This window comes from Chiloscyllium punctatum, chromosome 8 (assembly GCF_047496795.1).
Source record: "Chiloscyllium punctatum isolate Juve2018m chromosome 8, sChiPun1.3, whole genome shotgun sequence".
Taxonomy (NCBI): domain Eukaryota; kingdom Metazoa; phylum Chordata; class Chondrichthyes; order Orectolobiformes; family Hemiscylliidae; genus Chiloscyllium; species Chiloscyllium punctatum.
This window is the reverse complement of record NC_092746.1, coordinates 103,431,115-103,450,130: the sequence shown is the minus strand read 5'-3', so window position 1 is coordinate 103,450,130 and position 19,016 is coordinate 103,431,115. Positions and strand designations below refer to the sequence as shown.

Below are 19,016 nucleotides of genomic sequence, written 5' to 3'. Positions count from 1 at the left end.
TCTGAACATCAGCTATTAAAAAAAATTCTGCTTTACCACTTTTACTCTGCAGACTATTCTTCCACCAATTTGAATAAACTTACATTTCCTCACATTATACTCTGTCACTTTACTGCCCAATCAGTTAACCTGTATGTCATCTCTCTACAGCCACTTTGCATCCTGCTTACAGACTGTTGTCCCAACTAAGTTTTGTCATCAGAAAATTTCTGTGGTTTAGCAAATGCAGATAGATTACTCCTGATGCTTTCATTTCGGTTATAAATATGGATAATGAATAACTGAAGCTCCATCATTGATTACTGATGCATTCCACTCATTAGAGCTTGCCAATTTGAAAATGCTGAATTTATCCCTACTCTGCTTCTTGTCAGTTAAGCATTTCTCAATTCATCCTAATATATTGCCCAACATCACTTTCCCTTCATTATTACTGAGACAAAATGTTGTAATTTGCTACCTAACTGCAATATAAGAACAGTTTCAGCAATAGAACTATGTTGACCTTTATTTCAAAGGGAATGGATTTGAAAAGGAGGGTTGTTTTGCTAAAACTATACAAGGCACTAGTTAGACCACAGCTGGAATACTGTGAATGATTTTAGGCCTCTTATTTAAGGAAAGATACACTGGGACTGGTGGCAGTCCAAAGAAGGTTCAATAGGCTAATAAAAGGTTTGGGGAGACTGTCTTACAAGGAGAGGTTGAGTAGATTAGACCTGTACTCGTTACAGTTTAGGAGATTAAGAGGTGACCTTGTTGAAATATATTAGATTCTTAGGAGTTTTGACAGGGTAGATGCAGAGAGGTTGTGAGGTTTTCCCCTTGTGAGAAAATCTAGGACCAGAGGCCATAATCTCAGAATAAGGAGTCACAAATTTAAGTCAGGGATGAGGAGGCATTTCTTCTCTCAGAGAGTACTGCATTTGTGGAATCCTTTCTCTCAAAGGGTTAATGAGGCGATTGTTAAGTATGTTCAAGACTGAGATTGTTAACAGGTAAGGGAACCAAGGATTATGGGGAAAAGGCAGGAAAGTGGATTTGAAGATTATCAGACCACTCATGATCTCAACAAATAGTGGAGCAGACTCAATCTGAAGGATCTACTTCTGTTCTTATGTCTTATGATCTTATGAAACACAAACCAATACCAGCTTCTCAGGACAACTTGGTATAGGCAATTAATCAAAAAAATGAACATATACTCAGAATCAATGATGAAAAAAGAATTATATTTTCTGCATTCCTTACCATTTTCCCTCATTGTGCTTCATGAATACCCAACATGGCATCTCATGAGATTTCATCAATTTGTTTCAGAAATGGGTCACAAAGATGTTCAAGGCACATTACACATAGGATTCTTTTGGATGGCAGGGTTTTCTGCCACACTAATGAGAACATCACGAGGCAATATTAATGTTAGCTGCTCTGCAGCCACTTAATGCTGTGTGAAGCAAGTCTTACCTCAGGAAGCTACCAGCAAATCTGCCACTGGAGCACCATTGGAGCCAGTGGCCAGTGCTGGGACTACATGTAGCCCCATGAGGCTAAGTTCTAGGAACGGGTGCAAAGCTATACAATGTGGACGGGAAGCTCAGTGTAGGGACAGGAGCCAGGGCTGCTGGATGGTGTTGTGAAATGGGTGGGATTGTATCAGAAAAGCTCGTGTTGGAAGGAGACTAGGAACCTTCAGGCTGGGTGACCCAATTAGTCAAAGGGTTGGTCATGGAGACCATCTACCACTTTTTTAACCCAAGGCCAAATCAGACTTCCTCCTCCACTCTGATCTCCATCTCAAGTTTGCATCCAGGAAAGAAATGTCTGGTCCTCAACTGGACATGGAGGGGACCTCACCCACCTCCCTTTTTAATTTCTGATAGCTTGGGACCTGATGGTAGGTGTTCGAAGAACACCAGGTGATTTTCCTGGTATTTGCAGCTTGTAGTTGCTCCACTGCTTGCAAGTCTACCGTCAGGGGCCTGTAAAATTCTTTGTTACCTATCTAGCCCCAACAGCACAAAAACCTTTGTCATCACAGATCTGAGATTAGGATTTTAAATGACAGGAACTATGGTTATTTGCACCACCTTGAAAATGTATTACATGACACGATTCAATACCTGTCTCTGTGCATATCATTTCCAAACAGATTTCGATTCAATGGAAGTCAGTAAGACAAATTCTGTGTATAATGGCATCGCTTCAATCAGTTGTTTCAGGATTTTATGTCATGTGAAATTGTGCTGGTGGATTACTTCTACATAGAAAACTCTACTTGTAAAAGTGTCCACAATATTATCAGTCACACAGGAATAACTGGATATCTTAATAGAGGTTTGAAGTTTATATCAGTTTATTCTGCTTGGTGAAGCATTTTAGGGCAGCACGGTGGCTCAGTGGTTAGCACTGCTACCTCACAGCGCCAGATACCGGGGTTCAATTCCCACCTCGGGCAACTGTCTGTGTGGAGTTTGCATGTTCTCCCTATGTCTGCGTGGGTTTCCTCCCACAGTCCAAAGATGTGCAAGTTAGGTCAATTGGCCATTCTAAATTGCCCATAGTACTAGGTACATTAGTCAGAGGGGAATAGGTCTGGGTGGGTTGCTCTTCAGAGGGTCAGTGTGGACTTGTTGGGCTGAAGGGCCTGTTTCCACACTGTAGGGAATCTAATCTAATCTAAATCCCTACTTTCATGTCTAATTTGGGTTTCAGCACCAAGTATAAAAAGATGTATTGTTGTTGAACACTGACTAATGGATTTTGCATGAAATGAGAGATTGGTATCAAACTTACCATCACCAGTTTCCATTAGTTCAGCATTTCCATACTTTGGGACTGCTCTTGGTGTCGATCCTTGGGGACGTTCAACCTGTATGGAGTGCTCTGTTGTATAAGTTGTGATATCTGGAGGTGCAGAGTGGTTTTCTAAGAGAAAGAAAAGATTATATATGGAGTAAAGAAAAAATATGCCATCTTATATATTTGAATTACTGCCTTAAGATACAATCTTTGATTGTGTAAGTAACATCCAAGTGCTTACATCACCTAAAGGATTTTCGATGTCCAAAATTTAAGTTAGATGTATGACCTGGTCAACAAAGTCAATATAATGTCAAATAATCAATACATTCAGATTTACTTTGCTCTCTTTTCAAGCTTTTAACTTAGTCGCTGTCCAACATAAGTCAATTTTGACGACCATCAATTTCTTTACCAGTGGCCTGGCCACCAATTAGGAATATTAAAGTCACTTGTAATACGGTTAAGTACACATGACAAAATGTTTCTTCCTTATTTGCCCTTCAAATCAATTTCTGAACCATTGTGTGCAGTTGTGCTAAAGATTCTTGACCATAATGTTCACAAATGCTAACCCTCTAAAGACTCACAAAACACCCAGAATAAAGAGATTGTTTACGTCATATCTTAAAGAAGGGAAAGAGAGAGAGAGAGAGAATATTGGAAAATAAGTTCCAGAGCTCATTCTCTTTTCTGGAGAATTGTTTATACATACTGCTACATTTCTTCTTGCTGAAAACCTGAATTATAATAAGCTGTGTCTGCTTCTAAAAGTCATCAAATGTGAAATTTTAACACATTCCAACAATCTTGCAAATTAAAAAATAAAGATTAAGCATGCTGAACATGACTTGCCTTTATTTAATCTATACTTTCCTAGATACTTGCTAATTACATTTTGATTTTTGAGAACTTGCTTATGGCAATGGATGGATCTGGATTACAGATACGGATTTTTTTTCCCCTCACAGAGGGTCATGAATCTTTGGAACGTACTTCTTCAAAACGCAATGGGAGCAGAGTGTTTACAGAAGTTGATAGGTTCTTGATAAGCAAGGAAGTGAAAGGTTATCAGGGTTGGTGGGAATACAGAACAATTGGGTCAGCTATGATCATACTGAATGGCGGAATGGATCTGAGGGACTGAGTGGTCTACTCCTGCTCCAAATACTTATGTCTGTAAGGGTTATACAGTGCCATGCCATCAGTCCCTCACTTCCTAAATAAGGTCATAGCACTGGCTACTCACATCCAATGCGTCAATTTACAGAATTAAGGATTGAAACACTTTGCTTAGATTCTTAACTATGCCCTCCTCAATTTCTTTCAATAGCCGAAAGGTGCCAGTCAGGCTACAGCAAAATATTCACTGTGATTTTGACTCAATTCCTCATAGCCAGTTGATGTTACACAATTATCCGCAGGAATTGGTGCCTCCTCCTTCTCCAGGATGTCAACATTCTCACTTTCACAGTTATTTGCATTTACTTATATTCCAGATAAGTGTAAATATCTTTGCAAACTCTGTCTTTCCAATATTGTTTAAATCTTATTTTGCACATTAGATCCTCGAAATAAAAATGACTGACCAGATTTTATTTCAGGAAGCAACTTGAGTGATTTGTGACGTGCAAATTATAAAATGAATATTGAAATGTGTGCAACATCAACACCTGGGAAGAGTGTGAGCATTCCAACAAGGGAATCAGTGTAAGAGCAACCCACTTCCAAATGATGTAGAAGAATGGAGAGGTTTGGTTTTAACTTTTAAAAAGTGTACAAAATAAGCTGAATTGGCGATGGACACAACAATTGTCTCAATTAAATACATGATTAAAGACCTAAGTTAACAGATTCACATTTTTACTCACAGGAGCAACTGCAATTACTTCTTTTAAAAATCCATGGGCTGTCTTATTTTCTCTTTGAAAGACTATATTCCTTACTTCGCTTGAATTACTGGAGTAATTCAAGAATAATAGAGTAAAAATCAGAGCATTTATTCTTTCAAGTAACAGAATGTGCCAAAAACTATTGTAACACCCGTTGCTTCAGCAGGTTTCTTCATTTTCCTCAAATGAGTACAAATATTTTTATATATAGTGCCAATGAGGAAAGCAAAAAGATAATTTTCAGTCCATGTCTGTTTTTAAGAAATGGTCAAAAGAATCCATGATTTTCTCACTCCATTTCACTCTTTAGGATTACTTGCACATGTAATATATTAAACGCAATTGATCAAAGTAGTGGTGGCCTACCAAAATCAATGTCTGTCTGGCCTTGTACAGCAAACTATAATATTGCTGCTGCAAGCACATCATGTAAACACAAATCTAGATCAAATGGTTGGCAGTCTGTAAAGCCTACCAACAGTACCATGGACCTCATTAATCTTCCTTCTTGGTTAATAGAGTGTTGTATCAAAGGATAACCCTTACAACCTCCAACTCAGCCAGAATCTTAAATCTGATACAAACAGCTGTACATCTTCATGCTTTAGTGGCTGACAGTAGTCTGTCTTCATTTATTGGTGATTATGTCCTTTCACTGATCAATTTTTACAAACATGTAGCTCTCTTGAACAGGTATGTGCATTTTATATTTTACGCGCATTATATTTTATTCATAAAGAATAACACAAATAATCGATTCCCACACAGTATTCAAATTATTGGATCCCTAAATATATTATTTTTTAACTTTTCATGTATTTTGTCAATTCTGCATAAAGTTACAGATTATGCATCATGTATATTTTTTCTCATGTCCTAGGGCACCTATTTGGAAGATTTGCACAATAACAATTTAAATTAATACCTTCAATATAATATCATGGGTGAAGCTACTTCAAAGGAGCATTAGGAGTCAGAATTGCAAGGTATTTACAGATGATCAAAGTCATGTGGCATATCTTCAGTTACTCTCCATGAGCAGAAAACACCACAGCATTTAATTATTTCCTAAGATGTTGCAGAGTTTGAGTTACACTCCTTTAAGAAACTTCTTTTTGCTGGGGAAAGACAGCAAGAAAGAGTGTGAGACAGAAGAGGGAAAAAATGGGTTGCGCCAAAAACGAAAGTGTGGAGGCAAGGGCATCAGGGATAATGATTGGGAACAAGTCTGTCTTGTGGCAAGTCAGGGATTAGCTTGAGTAGGTGAGGGGCAGGTGAAATCAGGTGTCAACATGTACTGGGTTATTTCACCCAGGATGGAGGGTGTTTATATGCATGTCATAGAGTCATAGAGATGTACAGCACGGAAACAGACCCTTCAGGCCAACCTGTCCATGCCGACCAGATATCCCAACCCAATCTCGTCCCACCTGCCAGCACCCGGCCCATATCCCTCCAAACCCTTTCTATTCATATACTCATCCAAATGCCTCTTAAATGTTGCAATTGTACCAGCCTCCACCACATCCTCTGGCAGCTCATTCCATACACGTATCACTCTCTGCATGAAAACGTTGCCCCTTAGGTCTTTTTTATATCTTTCCCCTCTCACCCTAAACCTATGCCCTCTAATTCTGGACTCCCCAACCCCAGGGAAAAGGCTTTGTCTATTAATCCTATCCATGCCCCTCATAATTTTGTAAACCTCTATAAAACCTCAGCCTCCAACGCTCCAGGGAAAACAGCCCCACCCTGTTCAGCCTCTCCCTATAGCTCAAATCCTCCAACCCTGGCAAATCCTTGTAAATCTTTTCTGAACCCTTGCAAGTTTCATAATATCTTTCCGACAGGAAGGAGACTAGAATTGCACGCAATATTCCAACAGTGGTCTAACCAATGTCTTGTACAGCCACAACATGACCTCCCAACTCCTGTACTCAATACTCTGACCAATAAAGGAAAGCATACTAAACGCCTTCTTCACTATCCTATCTATCTGTGACTCCACTTTCAAGGAGCTATGAACCTGCACTCCAAGGTCTCTTTGTTCAGCAACACTCCCTAGGACCTTACCATTAAGTATAGGGTGTAGGTTTGCTCGCTGAGCTGTAGGTTTAATATCCAGACGTTTCATTACCTGGCTAGGTAACATCATCAGTGGCGACCTCCAATTGAAGCGAAGCTGTTGTCTCCTGCTTTCTATTTATATGTTTGTCCTGGATGGGGTTCCTGGGGTTTGTGGTGATGTCATTTCCTGTTTGTTTTCTGAGGGGTTGATAGATGGTATCTAGATCTATGTGTTTGTTTATGGCGTTGTGGTTGGAGTGCCAGGCCTCTAGGAATTCTCTGGCATGTCTTTGCTTAGCCTGTCCCAGGATAGATGTGTTGTTCCAGTCGAAATGGTGTTTTTTTTCATCCGTGTGTAGGACTATGAGTGAGAGAAGGTCGTGTCTTTTTGTGGCTAGCTGGTGTTCGTGTATCCTGGTGGCTAACTTTCTTCCTGTTTGTCCTATGTAGTGTTTTTGGCAGTCCTTGCATGGAATTTTGCAGAGACATGCCAGAGAATTCCTAGAGGCCTAGCACTCCAACTACAATGCCATAAACAAACACATAGATCTAGATACCATCTCTCAACCCCACAGAAAACTAACAGGAAATGACATCACCACAAACCCCAGGAACTCCATCCAGGACAAACCTATAAATAGAAAGCAGGAGACAACAGCTTCGCTTTACTTGGAGGTCGCCACTGATGATGTTACCTAGCCAGGTAATGAAACGTCTGGATATCAAACCTACAGCTCAGCGAGCAAACCTACACCCTAAACCTCAACCTGAGCTACAAACCTTCACAAACCTTGCACTTACTATTAAGTGTATAAGTCCTGCTAAGATTTGCTTTCCCAAAATGCAGCACCTCGCATTTATCTGAATTAAACTCTATCTGTCACTTCTCAGCCCATTGGCCCATCTGGTCCAGATCCTGTTGTAATCTGAGGAAACCCACTTCACTGTCCACTATACCTCCAATTTTGGTGTCATTTACAAACTTACTAACTGTACCTCTTATGCTCGCATCCAAATCATTTATGTAAATGACAAAAGTAGAGGACCCAGCACCGATCCTTGTGGCGCTCTACTGGTCACAGGCCTCCAGTCTGAAAAACAACCCTCCACCACCACCCTCTGTCTTCGACCTTTCAGCCAGTTCTGTATCCAAATGGCTAGTTCTCCCTGTATTCCATGAGATCTAACCTTGCTAATCAGTCTCCCATGGGGAACCTTACTGAAGTCCATATAGATCACAGCTACTGCTCTGCCCTCAACAATCTTCTTCGTTACTTCTTCAAAAAACTCAATCAAGTTTGTGAAACATGATTTCCCATGCACAAAGTCTGTTGATTATTCCTAATCAGTCCTTGCCTTTCCAAATACATATACATCCTGTCCCTCAGGATTCCCTCCAACAACTTGCCCACCACTGAGGACAGGCTCACTGGTCTATAGTTCCCTGGCTTGTCTTTACTGTCCTTCTTAAACAGTGGCACCACATTTGCCAACCTCCAGTCTTCCGGCACCTCACCTGTGAATATCGATGATACAAATATCTCAGCAAGAGGCCCAGCAATCACTTCTCTGGCTTCCCACAGGGTTCTAGGATACACCTGATCAGGTCCTGGGGAGTTATCCACCTTTAACCGTTTCAAGACTTCCAGCACTTCTTCCCCTGTAAGCTGGACATTTTGCAAGATGTCACCATCTTGGGAGACTGAAGAAGGGCTCATGCCCGAAACGTCGATTCTCCTGCTCCTTGGATGCTGCCTGATCTGCTGTGCTTTTCCAGCAACACATTTTCAGCGCGGGCCCTATTCTCTCCCTGGTTACCCTTTTATCCTTAATATATTTGTAAAAACCCTTTGGATTCTCCTTAATTCTATTTGCCAAAGCTATCTCATGTCCCCTTTTTGCCCTCCTGGTTTCCCTCTTAAGTATACTCCTACATCCTTTTTACTCTTCTAAGGATTCACTCGATCTATCCAGTATATACCTGACATATGCTTCCTTCTTTTTCTTAACCAAACCAAATGTGTTAGTCGTGCACCCAGCAATTCAATTATATAGATACCCAGGAGTTACAGCAAGATCTCGTCCCTCCAATTTTCCCTGGCTAACTGTTCAATTAAGTCTTTAACTTTAATCCTGAGTTGGAGATGTTTTCAGAGGGTTCCACCACCAGAACTGTTCAGATAATTCACACAGTCAGCTGCATCAGGCCTTCTCCATCATTCTGATGCACAACTCCTGCCTACGCTGCAAAGACTATCTCACTTCCGGGAGGTTGGCACCATTCGGTCAATCACAAATTAGGCCATATTAAAACAGACAGTGATGGAGATACTCAGCGTGTCTGGTAGCATCTCTCTAGAGGGAAGCATTTCAACTCCAGTATGACTCTTCTTCAGAACTAAACAAGGCTGGAAAATGATGATATTTTTGATGTTAAAAAAAGGTGAAAACAATTAGAATAAATGGTGAGGTTGTCCAGAGCAAAAGGTAAAGGGAGTCTGAACGGCAGTAAAGGAGAGGTTTCAATTCTAATTCGGTGTTAACGATATGGTGTGTAATCTAAGATTGGTTGGCTTTGCTGACACCAAACCCAAGCAAATAAATCAGAGGTGGGTTAGGAGGTATAATGTGTTCAAAATGGAAGACAATGCTCATGCTCTAAATTTGTTGAACTCAATACAGAGTCCTGAAAGTTGTAAAATGCCTAAACAGAAAATGAGGAACTGCTCCACCCACTTGAGCTTTACTGAAACACTGCAGCAGGACTTGTTTGAAAATTTTAGGCATCAGAATAAAAAGGTATATTGAAATGGCAAGCAACTGCAAAGTCGGGGTCATTCTTTGAGTCAGAGCAGCTGTGTTCTGTAAAACAGTCACCCCATCTTCATTTGGGTTCTGTCAATGTAGAGGAGACCACACTGTAAGCAGCAAATACAGCAGACCAGACTGAAAGGCGAATAGGTAACTTACTGCTTCACTTTGAACATGCATTTGGAGTTCTGTAAAAGAGGTAGGAAGAGGTAGGAAGAGGTAAAAGGGCAAGTGTTACTCCTTCTGTGACTGCAAGGGAAGGTGGCAAGATTAGGGAAAGGAAGATTGGTTTGTTAGTGACACGAGGTCAATTCCTGGAATGGCGGGACTACCTTACCCTGAAAGACTGGAGCGACTGGGCTTGTATACCCTTGAGTTTAGAAGACTGAGAGGGGATCTGATTGAGACATATAAGATTATTAAAGGATTGGACACTCTGGAGGCAGGAAACATGTTTCCGCTGATGGGTGAGTGCCGAACCAGAGGACACAGCTTAAAAATACTGGGTAGACCATTTAGGACAGAGATGAGGAGAAACTTCTTCACCCAGAGAGTGGTGGCTGTGTGGAATGCTCTGCCCCAGAGGGCAGTGGAGGCCCAGTCTCTGGATTCATTTAAGAAAGAGTTGGATAGAGCTCTCAAGGATAGTGGAATCAAGGGTTATGGAGATAAGGCAGGAACAGGATACTGATTAAGGATGATCAGCCATGATCATATTGAATGGTGGTGCAGGCTCGAAGGGCAGAATGGCCTACTCCTGCACCTATTGTCTATTATCCTCCTCATGGAGGAGGTAGAACAGATACTGAAAATGCAGAGATTCTGAACATCTGAATGGATTCCAATCTAGAAAATCTACTTTCTTTTTCTTGCCTCTGCCTCTGACAGAAAATAATTCAAATGCCTGACTAAAAACCAGTAAACCAATCAAATACCTGACTAAAAACCAGCAAACCAATCAAATACCTGACTAAAAACCAGCAAACCAATCAAATACCTGACTAAAAACCAGCAAACCAATCAAATGGATTCTGTGTTACACAATTAAAAAATCCATGTAAGTTAGCTTTCAAATTTTTTTCAAAAAGAGTTTCATAGCTTTTATATGCACTTGCAAAGAAACCTCAGTTAAATTTTAATTTTTCCATTAGCCTTATTGCAATTCAGATATTAATATACTGCAACCTCTCCAATCTAGAATCTTTGAGACCAAGTCATATATGGATGTTGCAATCCATTGTACCACAGGTGATTTTAGAATATCTAACCAAATAGAAACATGAAAGGATGATAAAGTACTGCAATGCAGTGAGGAAAAGTATTTATCCAAATAGTATGTTTTCCATGTTGCTGCTGCCAAAGTACCATACTGTAATGGCACCACTGGGTTGAAGAATGCTTGGATTTGCTCAAAAGCTACCTGGATAGCTGGTGTCTCAGAACAAATCAATTTCTTAACTGGAGAGATTACAGCATACATCGTTATGGAAAGAGAGAGCAGAATTTGTGCATTTTTGAAAACTGCAATGTAAATTCAGTCCAGAAGAGTTTAACAGTTTGGGAAGTTGACATAAGAAAATCTAATCTGGAGACTTCACCTTTTCCAAAATACATCAAAGAGGACTTAGACTGAGTGGACTCAGGATCACGATCCAACTGATTATCAAGAAATGGCCTAGGTTATTTGTCAAACAAGCCAAAGTACAAAGGATTCCTTTTCAAGCAATGTTGCAAAAGGTGACAAAAATAAAGAAACTTGCATGAACATAGATACTGGTACCAACCGATGTGCGTTTGTGTCATGACATCAGCCAGTGCATTAGCAGCACCACTTCCACCACTCTGTGTAGAAGAGGAGGAGTTGGTAGAAGATGTGGTGGACCCATGGATTGCTCGACTTATCCAGTGTTCCATATTCAGACTGCCTTGGCTGGAGGAGGGGGTTCCTTGGGAATCACCTTGCCCTGATCCCTCATCTTCTGAACCAGATGAGGTATCTACAGAAGGAAAAACATGAGATCATTTGCAAAAGCTTCTCTATAAAATGTTTCCATTGTGTTCACAGTTTACTTTCTCCTGTTTATCTCTATACTCGTTGAAGGCACTGCATTAGTGCATTGGAATGCAAATAAGAAACCATCATCAAAAACCTTCTGACTCCTGAGAAACCTTTTCAACTTTAGAAATGCTTTTGCTTTCTTCCACACACCATTAAATATATGTAATGAATGTTTAATACATGTAGAAATGTTCAGGGTATTTAAAAATCTTGAAAAAAAGACATGTTTTTTCTGGTTCCAATGTGAATGAACTGAAGTTCCATATCTTGATATTTTTTGGTTAGCAGATTTTCAAGAACCTGGAAAGAAAAATTTATATTGAGTTTCTTGCTTAAAGAAAAATCATAATTAAGGCATTCTAAGCATAAATATATCCACTATTTTATCGTTCTTTCTTGCCATGATATAAAGTAGAATTGAAGAAGTGGTTGGAAATTTCTGAATTCAGGCATTCCATCACAGTGTCATTCTCCAACTCAGTCTGTATTGAAACTGGTTTGCCTGGTCATATCAAGGTGAGGGACTCAATTCTGTTTTAGGCAATTTACTAATGCAAAAATCATTGCACAGTTAGAGCAAAGCTGGAGATCAAGTTTGGCACTGGATTTACAATCTTAATACTATAATTTGTTGCATGCAAGACCAATCATCCAAAAGTAATTTTAATGTACAGTGTTGAATTGTTGAATTATATGCAGCAATAGAACTATAGTTCTTAAAGTGTTAACGAAGGACAGTTAAATCCTTGAATCAATTCAATTAAACTGATAGTCCTTTTCAGCGTATTGATATTTCAACTGAAAAGGAGGTACACTAGACACTAGATTAAAAAAGAAAATGATCTGTTGTATTGTCTCTTCTGTAAAATGAGCACCGCTTTGTGCAGATGGTTCAGGGACAATGTGTGCACACTCTCCTCCCCCACAAACTCTCAGATTTTCATTCATTCCCATTTGTATTGTACCACCGCAATTCAAATGCTTATCATCACTGTTTTCTGATCAATTTTGTGGCCTATTGTGCACATCTGTTAAAATTAAAATTAAACAGAGTAAGGAGGAATGCAATATGGCCCTGAAGTGAGCTGGCTAATGACTGGGGAATAAAATTACAATTGAATCGTCAGTTTCAGGATTGTGTTAGAAATTGTCAAGTGTTCAAATGATTTTGTGTGAATTGTCAACATTCAAGGGATAAAAATCAGAAAAACTAACTGTGTAGATAGGAGAGCTACTTAAATATTGTTACAATGAACCCTCCAAACTCAATTACGGTGCTGTTTTCATATAAATGTATAGTTACCACACAATCAATATGTTACTGTAAAATAAATTATATTGTTTTATTGTAGACTCAATCGTTAGCAAAACATCCTCCTCACAGGACAACAATTTCTGGATGAAACCACATTCAAATTTTTCTTGTGTTCAAATGCAATAAAAATGATAAGTTGTCTACTGGTTTCAAAATTTGGCCCAGTCTTCAAATATGTTCCAATTTGTTATAAAGAAAGCCTGACTATTGATGCAAAATGCCCGAAGATCAGAACTCCTTTACCAGGTTTACTCTGCATACATTGCATTTAGAATACTGAATGAGTTGGCATGGGAGCTTTAAGGACAAATGGTGAGGGATGGGGGGCATGAGTTGGCATTCAGGTTTATAAATTACAATGACATAGGTGCAAAGTCATAGGTTGGCATGGAGGGTAAGATAGGCCATGTGGGTTGGTTATATGATATAGGTTGGCATAGAGGGCATGAAGAGTGTGAGGTGATGTGGGGTGGTATGAATGGGCATGTGGATCGTGCTGGGGAGATTGAAGGGAGGGATGAGGCCTGGAAGAAGGCTTTACATTTTGGTCTTTCTTTTTAAATATTAGACAGAGAGCTGGAGCCCTGAACAGATCTTCTTCTCAGTCTGCCTCCATGTCAAGGGCCCTCCTATTTCTGGGGTCCTTGTGCACTTTGACTTCTAAATTAGCCCAACCTCAACTCTGCTATGAGACTGAAAATCTAGCATCTGGGCAACCATTGCTAACCTTCAGGTTTGCAGAACCACGAATGTGTCTCATTTGAAAATCCTGGCCATTCAGTCCAAAAAAATGTATCTACCTCAACCTTGAACATTCTCAGTGACTGAGCATCCACCTCCAAAGATTTATGAGCTGCTGAATTATGAAATGTTTAATCTGAGTCTGAAATGCCTCTAAGTTCTAAATTCTCCAGCTAAGGGGAATATCCTTTCAGTATTTACCCTGTAAAGCATTGCCAGAATCTTTGTGTGTCTGAATCAAATAACTCCTCATTCTTAAAAACAACAACGTGCAGGCTCATACAACTCAAGGTTTCCTTCACAGGACAACCTTCTCATGAATATTCAATTTATCCTGAGGCAGATATGTCTTTCCTTAGGTACGGAGGCCAAAGCCCCACACACTACTCCAGTTTATCAAAACCTTAGACAATTGCAGCAACAAAGACCAATTCACCATTTGTCTTCAGATTTGCAAGCACCACCTGCACATTGACTTTACGCAATTCATGCTGTGTGCGATGTGACAGGTGAATAGAATTGTCCTTAGTTCATCTGAGGATAATTATAGGGGGCCTCTTGTGGTACATTGGCAGTCTCCTTACTCCTGGACCATGAAGCCTGGGTTGAAGTCCCACCTACTCCAGAAGAATATAATAAAAACATGTCTGAACAGGTTAGTTAGAAAAATAGGTTTTTTAAAAAATTGAGAATAATTGGAGGGGCCTGCTTGTGGTGGTGTCCCTACCTCTGGAATGGGAGGCCTGGGTTCAGGTCTTACTTGCTCCAGAGATGTGTAATAACATCTCTGAACAGTTTGCTTAGAAGAAAAAAAGCAGAGAATAACTGGAAAGAGCTAAATGAGCTGCAAGAACACAGGATTATTAACATGTGATGTAGCAGAAGCAGCACAAAAGAGAGGTAAGCAATCCCATAACTAAAAGATCACATCTGAGCTCATCCAGTCATGAATGGTGGTGGACAATCAAACAACTAACAGAAGTCAAAGGCTCCACAAATATTTCCACTCTCAATTATCAGGGAGCCCAACCCATCAGTGTAAAATATAAGGCTTCGCCGAGAAGTGTCAACTGCATGGCCTATCTCTGATTCCTTCTGAGGTCCCCAGCATCACTAATATCAGTCTTCAGCCAATTCAACTCAGTCCACATGATATCAGAAAACACAGGAGGCACTGGATACATCCAAGACTATTGGCTCTTACAAACATTTCAGCAATAGTATTGAAGCCTTGTGCTCCAGAATTAGCTGTTTTCTTTGAGAAACTGTTCCATTACAGCTACAACACTAGCATATCGTTGAAAACTAGGAAAATTGCCCAGATATATCCTGTGCACAAAAAAAAGCAGAACATATCCAACCTGGCCAATTATCCAATTGATAAATAGTTCAGTGATGAAAGGGATCATCAAGCGGTACTTGCTTTGCAATAACCTAGAAATGATGTACTGTTGGTGTTCTGCCAGAGCCTCATGGCTGCAGACCTCTCAGTTCAACATGGACAGAAGAGCTGAATTCTCAAAACGAGTTGTGAGTGAAAGCACTTGATATTGATTTGGCAGTTTACCAAGTGCGAGATCAAGGAGCCATCGCAAAACCAGACTGAATGGAAAACAAAAGAAAACTCTCTGTTGGTTAGACTCATACTATGCACAAAGGGAGATGGATGTGGTTAGTGGAGATCTATCATCTTAGACCTAAAACGCCACTTCGGATATTTCGCAGGGTTCCATTCCAGGCAGAATCATTGACCAGAAACTGAAACAGGTGAACCATTTAAATATTGTAGCCATAAGAGCAGGTTAGAATCCTGCTGCAAATAACTCTTATCTTGACTCCCCAGAGCCTGTCTATCATTTACAAGAAAGACGTTAGTTGGAATACTCTCCACTTGCTTGGATGGGGGTACAGCTCAAAAACCTTGAAAGATCAGTACTATCCAGGACAAAGCTTCCCACTGGACTGGCACCCCAACCACCACTTACAACATTCAGTTTTCCCACCAGTGACAGACAATGGGAGTAGTGTGCACCAACTACAATATGCATTCCAGAAACTCATTAAATCTCCTTCAACACTGTCTTCTAGATCTGCAATCTCTACAGCGAGAAGGACATGCATAGCAGATACACCCTTTGCCTCCCCCCCCCCCCCAATGCCACATACCATTCTGTTCTTTCACTGTCACTGGACTAAAATCTGGAACTCCCTGCTTACAAACATACCTATCCACTAAGGACTGCAGCAGTGCAAGATGTCAATATACCATCACACTGTCAAAGGTAAGTAGGGATGGATAATCAACACTGGCAAAGCCAGCAATGCCCACATCCTGCAAACATATTTACAAAAAGCTCAGCACAATTCAGGACAAAGCAATCTGCTTAATAGCACCCCTTTAAGATCTTAAGAGTTCACGCTCACCACCAGTGATACACTGTGGCAGTAACGTACGCTACCAATAAGATGCACTGCAGTAACTCACAAGGACCCTTCAATACCACCTTCCACCTCTACTACCTCCTTCAAGCCACAGAACACCCTGACTTGGAACTATATCGGCATTCCTTCACAGTCACTGCATCACAATCCCACAATTCTCTAAAGGCACTGTGGGTGCAACAAAGGGGTTCAAGAAAGCAGTTTACCACCAACTTCTTAAGGCCTCATCTTCCGCCTAGGAACCCTCCAACCACAAGGGATGAATGCAGATTTCTCCAGCTTTCTCATTTCCCCTCCCCCCACCTTATCTCAGCACCAATCCATGGACTTAGCACAGCTTTCTTGACCTGCAATCTTCTTCCCGACCTCTCCGCCCCCACCCCCTCTCCAGCCTATCACCCTCACCTTAACCTCCTTCCACCTATCGCATTCCCAACGCCCCTCCCCCAAGTCCCTCCTCCCTACCTTTTATCTAAGCCTGCTTGGCACACCCTCCTCATTCCTGAAGAAGGGCTTATGGCCAAAACGTCGATTCTCCTGCTCCTTGGATGCTGCCTGACCTACTGCGCTTTTCCAGCAACACATTTTTCAGCTCTGATCTCCAGCATCTGCAGTCCTCACTTTCTCCTAACTTCTTAAGGGTAGCTAGTGGGAAATTATTGTTAGCCTAGCCAGTGACACCAACACTCGTTAAAGGACAAAAATAAAATTACAGGATAACCTGTTTCTCATAGTATTGGTTTTGGGATAACAATTGAAAATGACAACAGAAGAATTCCTTGCTCTTCTATTAGTAATAGCATGAGATTACTTATCATAAAAACAGCCTGACTTTTATTGAAAAGTCTGAATATCACTTGCCTGCTACTGTTTCCATAGGCCATGTTTACAATCTCTAGGCAAAGTACCGTCTATGTCACAGCAGAAAATTACTTAATATCACTGGAACCTTTAGTCCATACTTCCTTTTGAAAATGATACTATGTAACACAAAGTTTGGTGAAGTTGTGGATAGTGTGGAGGGCTGTTGTAGGTTGCAATGGGACATTGGCAGGATGCAGAGCTGGACTGAGAAGCGGCAGATGGAGTTCAACCTGGAAAAATGTGAAGTGATTCATTTTGGAAGGTCAAATTTGAATGCAGTTTACAAGGTTAAAGGCAGGAATCTTGGCAGTGTAGAGGAACAGAGTAATCTTGGGGTCCATGTCCAAAGGCCCCTCAAAAGTTGCCAACCAAGTTGATAGGGTTATTAAGAAGGTTTGTTTGCTTTAGAAAGGGTGCAGAGAAGATTTACCAGGATACTGCATGGACTGGAGGGCATGTCTTATGAAGGAAGGTTGAGGGACCTAGGGCTTTTCTCTTTGAGTCAAAGAATCATGGAGATGTACAGCATGGAAACAGACCCTTCGGTCCAACCCGTCCATGCCAACCAGATATCCCAACCCAATCTAGTCCCACCTGCCAGCACTGGCCCATATATGTCCAAAACCTTCCTATTCATATACTCATCCAAATGCATCTTAAATGTTGCAATTGTATCAGCCTTCACCACTTCCTCTGGCAGCTCATTCCATACACATATCACCCTCTGTGTGAAAACGTTGACCCTTATATCTCTTTTATATCTTACCCCTCTCACCCTAAACCTAAGCCCTCTAGTTCTGGACTCCTTGACCCCAGGGAAAAGACTTTGTCTATTTATCCGATCCATGCCCCTCATAATTTTGTAAACCACTATAAGGTCACCCCTCAGCCTCCGATGCTCCAGGGAAAACAGCCCCAGCCTGAAAGAAGAATGAGAGGTGACTCGATAGAGGTGTACAAGATGATGAGAGGTATTGTTGCCGATGTGAATATTGAGTCACAATTAATTATCTGGATAACTGGCCTTCTTTCTGGGGAAGGTGGGACCTCTATAAACAGGATGGTCTACACCTGAACCTGAGGGGTACCAGTATCCTTGGGGGAGGGGGGGGTTTGCTAGTGCTGTTTGGGGGGGGTTTAAACTAACTCTGCAGGGGCATGGGAACCTAGACTGTAGCTTTAGGGTGCAGGACGTGGAGTGTAGGGAGGTTAGGAACATGGCATCAATCTCAAAGGAGGGTGCCTGTAAACAGGAAGGTGGCTTGAAGTGTGAATACTTCAGTGTGAGAAGTATACGAAATAAGGTAGGTGAACTTGCAGTGTGGGTTGATACCTGGGATTTCGATGTTGTGGCTATTACGGAGACATGGGTAGAGCAGGGACAGGAATGGCTGTTGTAGGTTCCAGGGTTTAAATGTTTTAGTAGGGTCAGAGGTGGGGGTAAAAGAGGGGGAGGTGTGGCATTGCTTGTCAAAGATAGTATTACAGCGGTGGAAAGGACGATGGATGAAGACTCGCCATCTGAGGTAGTTTGGGCTGAGGTTAGGAATAGGAAAGGTGAGGTCACCTTGTTAGGAGTTTTTTTTTTACAGGCCTCCTAATAGTCCTAGAAATGTAGAGGAAAGTATTGCAAGGATGATTCAGGAGAAGAGTGAAAGTAATAGGGTGGTTGTTATGGGGGCTTTAACTTTCCAGATATTGACTGGGAAAGCTATGGCTTGAGTACGTTAGATGGGTCGGTGTTTGTCCAATGTGTGCAGGAGGGTTTCCTGACACAATATGTAGACAGGCCAACAAGAGGTGAGGCCATAGTGGATTTGGTTCTGGGTAACGAACCAGGCCAGGTGTTAGAATTGGAGGTTGGTGAGCACTTTGGGGACAGTGGCCACAATTCGGTGATGGAGAGGGATAAGTGTGCACTGCAGGGCAAGAGTTATAGCTGGGGGCAGGGGAATTATGATGCGGCGAGGCATGACTTAGGATGCGTGGCTTGGAAAAGTAGGCTTCAAGGGAAGGGTGCAAT

At 41.2% G+C, this 19,016-nt stretch overlaps 1 protein-coding gene across 5 annotated transcripts in view; it reads right to left on the bottom strand.

The window, feature by feature from the left end:
- The window catches only part of LOC140480791 (disco-interacting protein 2 homolog C), a 619,093-nt gene that overhangs the window by 194,341 nt on the left and 405,736 nt on the right, over positions 1-19,016 (bottom strand). For all 5 annotated transcript variants that reach the window (XM_072576180.1, XM_072576182.1, XM_072576181.1 and 2 more), the window contains 2 exons: positions 11,357-11,569; positions 2,797-2,928 (listed from right to left, as the gene is read on the bottom strand). In XM_072576180.1, coding sequence (XP_072432281.1) covers positions 2,797-2,928; positions 11,357-11,569 — 345 coding nt within the window. The remainder of the gene's footprint in view (positions 1-2,796; positions 2,929-11,356; positions 11,570-19,016) is intronic.